The sequence below is a fragment of the Sinocyclocheilus grahami genome, unplaced genomic scaffold (genome assembly GCF_001515645.1).
Source record: "Sinocyclocheilus grahami isolate Dianchi unplaced genomic scaffold, SAMN03320097.WGS_v1.1 scaffold194.1, whole genome shotgun sequence".
Taxonomy (NCBI): Eukaryota; Metazoa; Chordata; class Actinopteri; order Cypriniformes; family Cyprinidae; genus Sinocyclocheilus; species Sinocyclocheilus grahami.
Window position 1 is genome coordinate 631,519 of NW_015505373.1, and position 8,711 is coordinate 640,229.

Sequence of the window (8,711 nt, forward strand, 5' to 3'; positions counted from 1 at the left end):
TACTGGGGGACCCCCTCGAAAGCAATTGGGCTATTTTCTTACATTTTGAGTAGTAATTGGGCGGGTTTTGTAGCGAAAACCTGGCAACCCTGCACCAGACAGAGCTGTCGGCGATTCTTCCTATTGTGAAGTCATGCAATGTGAAACCCCCTTTCGCAGATCCATCGTGCAATGTGAACACAGCAGCAACTGAATGCTACCCCAGATAGTCACGCAGTGTGAAAACAACGGCGATCCGACGAGTTTGAAAATCGTGCAGTGTGAACTCGGCATTAGCAACACGCATGTTGCAGATAACCTGAGAGCATTAAATGGAACTTAGCTTGTGAAGATGTTCGAGAGAGTGAAACATAGCATCTGTGAAGTGTATGCTTGATCTCTTGATATCCTTCTTGGGGATGAAGTTCCCATCTGAACTTGTTCTTGAGTCAGTCACATAACTCGTGGAGTCCATGACAATAATGTAGAGATGCGTGAAGTAATGCTAACTCAGTCACTTCCGAATCAGGCAGCTTGTGATCAATGCGGTGAATTCACGTGTTCAAGTTAATGAACTTGAATGAATCGGAGGTGAGACCATTGAGGAAACGAATTCAACTTCTCTAAATTCCCGATTCCTAGTGCAGATGGTGTTTTGCCTGCCGAATTCGCCATTTAATTAGCTATTGAGCAATGCGAAAACTGCTGATATAACTGAGGGACCTTATATATGAATGCTTAGATAGGTGTTGTAATGTCTTTGATTACTTAATTTTATTAGGGAATTAATTATTATTAATTCATTCAGGGTTTGAAAGAACTCGAATCTGAAAATTCGAGGTCCACCTTATTAAAACTGAATTCAAATCTGATAGTTTACACTTTAAATCAACGGTCGTCCAGCGAGCCGGTGATCTCAGTATATTTTAACAACTTGAATCTTTGTATTTCCCTGGCCACGGGTAATACGTTCTCTGATAAGTAAGCTACGAGCTAAGTAACGTGATCTTTGGCAAAGGTTTTGACTTTAAAGTTATATGACACCAGACAATGATTCTTTATAAATGAAACACAAATTTTATTGGCTATTCTAGATTACATTAAAACTAAGCTAAAATACACACACACATATACAGTTCAGAAGTGAGTTAATGGAATTGCATGAAGTTTCAAAGTTCTAACTCGTTTTCACGAGTGGTTTTAAATTCAGCCTGAGAGAATTCACAAAGCAGATATTTTCTTATCTTTACTGCTTAACTCAATTCACCAGCGTCAGTTCAGCAGATAGAAGATTTTGTTTGTACTTGCGTTTGCTGAAAGCTGAGTTGTTCCTCGTGGCTACTGGAGGGGATTCCGTGGCTGATTGGCTGTTGAACTGGCGTCGGAATGACGTTTGGATGACGTCATTTTGGGGAAGCCCTCGTTGGATTGGTTGCTTTCTTGATGACGTAGAGGCTTGAGCATTTCTGCTGAAAAGTCTCTGTTTGCAAGGCTTTAAATTCTTTGAAGATCGCGAAGTGTCAACTGAAGTGTTTGAGTTCTATATGGTCGATCGCCTGATGGTTCAGCTTGTGAGCACAAGTTAGAGTGCTCTCCAAGTGGCGAAGAGCCTGCATTTGGGAGAGCAAGCTGCAAAAGCCTTCACTCGAGAGAGTAAACAGCGAGAAGCAATTGAATCTGCCTTGCAGTGGGGTTTTGATCCGTGGCATACGTCCAACCTACGGCGCGATCTTCCAATCGGCTTCTTGCAAGGTGGAGCGTGCATACATTAACAAGAGGCTTCAATTCATCACATGAGGACCCCTATAAAAGTTGTTAATACCTCTATAAAGTCTCTTAAATGCAAATATTGTACCTACTATTAAAGTTTACTTTATTTCAACATTCTGCATTTGTCGTGCCCATTCGTTCAAGATTAAACTTCACATATTACACACATTTTAATAACCTTATTTCCTAAATAGGGTAATAAACACTGATTAAAGTTGCACCGATTACATGAAACACGTCAAGCATATATATAAGACATACAACATATTATTTGTGAATCTGGTTGACCTGTTATGCGCATAAATGATTATCTGTTGAATGTCGGTTGTAAGTTTCGTGTCCCTTTGTTGCAACGACCAGAGCACGGTTCTGTTGGAATGCAGGATGTGAGGGGAATCATGTGTTAGTCACGTATAGGTCCCGTGCTGGCAGGCCTGAGGGCGTGATTAAATTACTGTCTTTTTCCTGTTTGGATATAATAGTTACATTCATTGGTGGTCACAAGACATCACGAGGAAGCTATAAGTTGTAGTCCTCATACAAAAGATGATTAGATTAATCCAGACCTCATGATGGCTGATAGGGGCATATCAGTGTCCGTTCATGATAGAAATCCCTACAGTGTCGTATTCCTATAGGTAGATGGGGATCAGCTGAGAGTCAGCTGATGCGAGCTTGACTAACGTGCCCTGCCAGAACTAACGCTACGCTTGATTTCTGTCTCTACATTACATGGTCACACTCTCTGTTTTGCAATCTCCCGATGTGCACACTCCCACTCCCACTAGTATTTGTGAATATTAAGTGAAGTGAAGTGACGTGACATGTGGCCAAGTATGGTGACCCATACTCAGAATTAGTGCTCTGCATTTACCCATCCAAAGTGAACACACACAAACCGTGCACCCACACCCGGGGAGCAGTTGGGGGTTCGGTGCCTTGCTCAAGGGCACCTCAGTCGTGGTATTGAAGGTGGGAGAGAGCGCTGTACATTCACTCCACCCACCCACCTACAATCCCTACCGGTACGAGACTCGAACCCACAACCTTTGGGTGGTTACTCTCTAACCATTAGGCCACGACTTCCCCCTAAGCCGCAAAACAACTATTTAAATATGATTTTTGCATGTCTCTGTGTTAATGAATGGCGCAGACGCACGGTTTTGTGTATTACTCGTACTGAAACGATTGTGACGCTTCTGGTGATATTAACGTCTGCCATCTCACTAATGAGGACATAAATACATGAACAACATCTCCAGAACTGCTCTGAGAGTCACTTCATGAGCATTTGACCATTTCATTTGAGTAAAACTATCATACAATGTTCCTTCAATGTTTTAATTGTAATATTAATTCCCCTTTATTTTCCAGAAAATACAATTTGTTTAATTTTCATTAATTAAAATATAAATTAAATTAATGTTTTATGCCTTAAAAATGTAAATACACAACACAGAATTTCTGAGGGAAAAAAATCATAAGGCTATTGTAAGAATAAATTAAACTTGTTTTTATGCTTTCAAATAATTAGACATGCTAAAACACATAATTTGGTAACAATAAAACATAAGGTTGGAAAAAATAAAAAAATGTTGGGTCCCAAACATGTAATTTTTGTTAAACTTTTAATAAATTGATGTTAAACTGTTTAAGTTTCATGATTTTAATTAATTAGACATGCTTTTTTATTAATACAATTTAATTTAACCATTAAAAAGGAGTCCAGAAAAATTTAAATGGAAAAAAACAGGTTTTCTGGTTTAAAAGGTTTTCTGTGCGTAAACCTAGGGGAAACACTGACTAAGTATTCTACTATAAATGAAGGCCAGTGTCACTGATAATATTGATGCCTCTGTTAAATTGATTTTTTTAGTATATACTGTATTTATGTGTATATAAAATGAGTATACAGCCATACAACATTACAATATATTTTACAATATATTTGAAAGCCAGGCCTAAACCTGTTTTTATGTATTATTTATAAACAATTACAGAACATTATAAAAAATATTATAATGACTTTTAATTTATGTGAACAAATTAAACAATATTCACATGGACCCATTATAATAAGTGTCACAATAACATTTAGCTGTGCCTTTTATATAGCGTTTACTGATGTTTCCGTCTCTGTCAATACCATTTCAGTTCTCAGTGTTTGAGTTGTCAGATACATTTTCTATTACTTCTAATTTTATGTGTGCAGGTACAGTATGTACAGTATTTATTTATTTTTACCAACAAACCAAACTAATTATTTGGTATCAATATTTTTATTTGAAGATTGATCCTCCAACATCAGTATAACAAGAATTTATACTTGTCTCCTTACACATTTGTGTCTTAGCTAATGAGACTAGCATGTTACTGTTGGGGTCAAAAACCGGTAGCCTGGTGGAGCTTGCAGATTAAAAGCATGCTACATGTGGGACTTGTACGTTGTGCCCATTGGCCTCCAGAGAGGTAGATGTAATTTTGTTAAAGTCACCATGAAATCAAAACGAACAATTCTCAGGGGCACGGGAAGATGCTTTTGGTTGGGGGTGCTGTGTTTGTCCGTTTTGGGGGGGGCGCTAGCGTCACGTGTTCATGAGGATTAGGCTAATCATCCCATATAGAAAACATCACATCACAAGTAAAATTAATCATGTTTATAAAGATAAACATGGGTTTATTATAGCCCACTTACAATTTACATTTCAGAGATCATTACAAATAAATTATTAAATGCTAAAACTGAATCAATTTAAATAAACAAACTTGGCGTTGCATTTGCAACCGTGTGAAAACAGGGGGTGCTGCAGCCCCCTCAGACAATTCTTATTTTTATGGAATGCTGCAGTATTTACAATAAATGATTTATCAGTACACATTTTCTGTTATTTATTGTTGTTTTATTATTGTCTTTTTATTTATTTTATTTGTAATCTTTAATCAAAAACATTTAACCTTGAATGTATGTCACATGAAAATGCAACCTTCATAATTGTACAGGAATGTTTAGAATGGAGACATGACTCCACTGAATAACATTGTTCATTGTGCTTTAACTAGGTCAAGCCAGTCTTGTTTATGGTCCATGCGGTTGTCACCAACTCTGACCTGCAGTTCGACCACACTGAGGTGGACTTTGGACACTGCTCCATTTATGAGTTTGCTCAGATTGCAGTGCGTCTCACGAACTGTTCCATATTACCTCAGGTGTTTGGCTTTGTGGGTAATCCTAAGGTGAGCACAATATTGAGTGCACACACTTCACAAAACTCCACGCTAAACAAATGCCACGTAAGCTATCACCTTATTCTGCATAATCATCACACATTAAACTGCAATGGCGCTATATGTAAATATGTATACACTACCAGTCAAAAGTTTTTGAAGAGTAAGATTTCTAATGTTTTTTTTTAAAAGAATTCTCTTCGTCTCACCAAGCCTGCATTTATTTGATCCAAAATACAGCAAAAGCAGTAATATTGTGAAATATTTTTACTATTTAAAATGTTTTCTATTTGAATATATTTTAAAATCTAATTTATTCCTGTGCTCAAAGCTGAATTTTCAGCATCATTACTCCAGTCTTCAGTGTCACATGATCCTTCAGAAATCATCCTAATATGCTGGTTTACTGTTCAAGAAACATTTATTATTATTATTATCAATATTTAAAACCGTTGAGTACATTTCTGTTCAGGATTCTTTGATGAATGGAAATATCCAAAGTTCAGCATTTATCTGAAATTAAAAGCTTTTGTAAAATTATACACTGACTATACTATTCAAAAGCTTGGAGTCAGTATATATATATATATATATATATATATACAGTGCACAGCATAAATGAGTAAATGAGTACATCCCCTCTAAAACTTTTTTAAAATATTTTATATTTATTCAGAGGGGGTGTACTCATTTATGCAGTGCACTGTATATATATATATATATATATATATATATACTTTATGAGGTACACTCCGTACCTCATAATGACAAAGTGAAAACTGAATTTTAGAACTATCTGTAAATGTATGTTTTTTTTTAATGTTTTTTTTTGGGAGGGGGGTGGGGCTTTATTCCTAAAATTATAGAAAAACTTTTATTTAGTAAGGATGCTTTAAATTGATCAAAAGTGATGATAAAGACATTTATAATGTTACAAAAGATTTATATTTCAGATAAATGCTGTTCTTCTGAACTTTCTATTCATCAAAGAAACCGGAAATTTTTTTTACTCCATTGTTTTCAACAATAATAATAAAAAATGTTTTTGAGCAGCAAATCAGAATATTAGAATGATTTTTGAAGGATCGTGTGACTTGAAATCACAGGAATAAACTACATTTTAAAATATATTAAAATAGAAAACAGTTATTTTAAATAGTAAAAATATTTCAAAATGTTACTGTAAGGATTCTGGATTGTTCTGTGTCGTGTTTTGCCCCTGTTTCTAGTCCTGTGTTTCCTTATTTGGTCCTTCCTGTTTCCATTAGGTTCCCTGATTAGTTCATCATTTGTTTCCAGCTGTGTTTAGTTAATTATCCCCATTTCCCTGTGTACTTAAGTCCTAGTCTGTTCAGTTTGTGTTTGTCAGGTCTACTCGTTCTCTACGTGTGTTGGCTCAAGTGCCTATTGTGGATTAGAGCCTGTGTTTCATGATTAAAGACTGTTAAACCTTTCCTTGTGACTCCAGCATGTTCCCTCAACAGCGTGACATGACAGCTACTGTTTTGCTGTACTTTGGATCAAATAAATGCAGGCTTGGTGAGCAGAAGATACTTCTTTAAAAAAACATAAAAAATCTTACTGTTCAAAACTTTTGACTGGTAGTGTGTGTATATGTGTATATATATGTGTGTGTACTGTATGTAAGTATTTTGCCCAAATGAATCAAAGTGAGGACAAAGCACAGTAAATACACAGAAGGAATCAAGAGTTTTGAGGAAAAAACTGGTGTCTGTGATTTGTCCTGTGACAGGAGGGTTTGGCTCAACTGTGCTCAGATTTAGAGAACATCTGAAGACTTTATAAAGATCAAATCTCCATCAAAAGAAAAAACTTAAATTTAATTATAAATTTAAATTTGATTATAAGATTCAGAGGCCTAGAAGATATATAAATGCATGTACAAATATGTATATTTCTTTCTCTTCAGTTTATTGACATCCAGCCTAATGATGGTTTTGGTACTTTGCTGCCTTCACAATGCATGGAGATTTACTTGATCTTCAGTCCGTCAAAGGCAGGGGAATACAACTTCACACTCACATGCAAAACAAGCATTAACAGGTAAGAAAAAGCAGTTTACATTAAGGTCAGCCACGCAGCGACATTTTTTAGATATTGAACAATGCAAAATATCTCTAAAAAGCACAAAACTTACAGTGTATGATATATAATTCAGTGAAATGAGAGCATAGCGTACAGAATTTCTACAAAATAATGCAGAGCAGTTTACCATAAAAAGCTATCTAGTTTTTTTTGTTTTATTTTATGTATTTTTAAGGAAGAAATTCTGTTAGAGACCCATTAGCGGTATAATGTGTTCTGTATCATAGAGTGATCACAAGCTGAAACTAACTCCGAGAAAGATGGGGGAAAGCGCATCACAGGTTATATCTCTGGTTTGCTCAGGGCCGTTTTTAACCATTTTGACGCCTTGAGGCCATTTCACACTGAGTCGACAAACGGCGCTTTCACACCGAGTGTGAAACGATTGTTCGCCTTCTGTTAAGTAACGCTGCATGCTAGGTGGCGCCGACCAACAATGCATTCCTCTGACATGTATCTCAATATACAGCATTAAATTAAGATAAATAAAGTTTGGTTCTACACCAGAAACACAAACTATCTATAATGCTTAGAAGAATACATCCTAAAACATAATTAGAAGTAGAGATCTAGAGAGTGAACACGCTCAGCATCCACTCTCTTCTCTCTTGCGGGATACTCTTCTTCGGTGTTTGTTTGTTTACACTGGTTTTCAAAACAGTGCCACCACTAGCCTTTTTGTGCAACAGCAGCTGCTACAGGCATATGATCTTAGCTCAAATCTCATTGGACGGCCCGTTTCATCGCGGAGTGACGGGGAAAAAATCGACACACGGGATGGAAAAAAAATCCTCGCTTTTCGCCGCAAATGATCGCACCTGATGTGAATAGCCCCATAGGGATCTATTGTTTCGATTTAAAAGTGTCATCGCACCAAACATTCGCGCCAAATTTCACGTTCAGTGTGAAAAGGCCTTTAGGCAAAATCCCTATTGGCCTATAATCCCTATATATATATATGTAGATCAGTAGCGGACCGTGCATTTTACACCTAGGCCTTCAGTGGCGTCCTACATGAATTAATCCATCTCTATAAAATATAATTGGGATTGGGCCTTATTCACCCAAACGTATTTATACTTTACAGGTAGCATTGGTATAAAACAAATAAGGTGATTACATGTGTTTTCAACATACCTCTGTGACTCTCATCTCCCCGCTGGTCAGCCGCTGCGGCCGGAAGAAAAGACCGGCTAATATAGCTCCACTCGGGAAACGGAGATATTCTTACGGAAACTTAAACCTGGCTTTATATCGTGCAAATAACATCAGCATACAATGCATCAAGCGATAAAAGAGTCAAAAATGAAAATTAACCTACCATACTCTAGTGGTTTTTCATCTTCAGGAGTCTTTCACAGAGCCGGTGCCGAGGAGGTGTGTGCTTGTTTTTCGCAGTCATTCGGACTACTGTTTTTAGATTTACTAAATATAGTAGGCAAATATTTTTTCAAAATGCACTGAAAATCTAAACCTGAGAAACAGAAATAAAAGTTTTACTAAGTTTTAATAAAATGATTTACAGTGATGCTGTTTGCTAGCTAGTATGCTGACCATCCAATCAAAGGACGAGAAAATGCTGACGTTATCGTTAGCCAGCTAGATGGCCCTGGTGCTGCCAACTCGAAATC

General features: G+C 36.8%; 1 protein-coding gene across 1 annotated transcript in view; it reads left to right on the top strand.

Moving 5' to 3' along the window:
* Positions 1–8,711, top strand: part of cfap74 (cilia and flagella associated protein 74) — a 138,786-nt gene that overhangs the window by 78,246 nt on the left and 51,829 nt on the right. The window contains exons 24-25 of the mRNA XM_016285216.1: positions 4,810–4,983; positions 6,905–7,038. Of these exons, the coding sequence (XP_016140702.1) occupies positions 4,810–4,983; positions 6,905–7,038 (308 nt within the window). The remainder of the gene's footprint in view (positions 1–4,809; positions 4,984–6,904; positions 7,039–8,711) is intronic.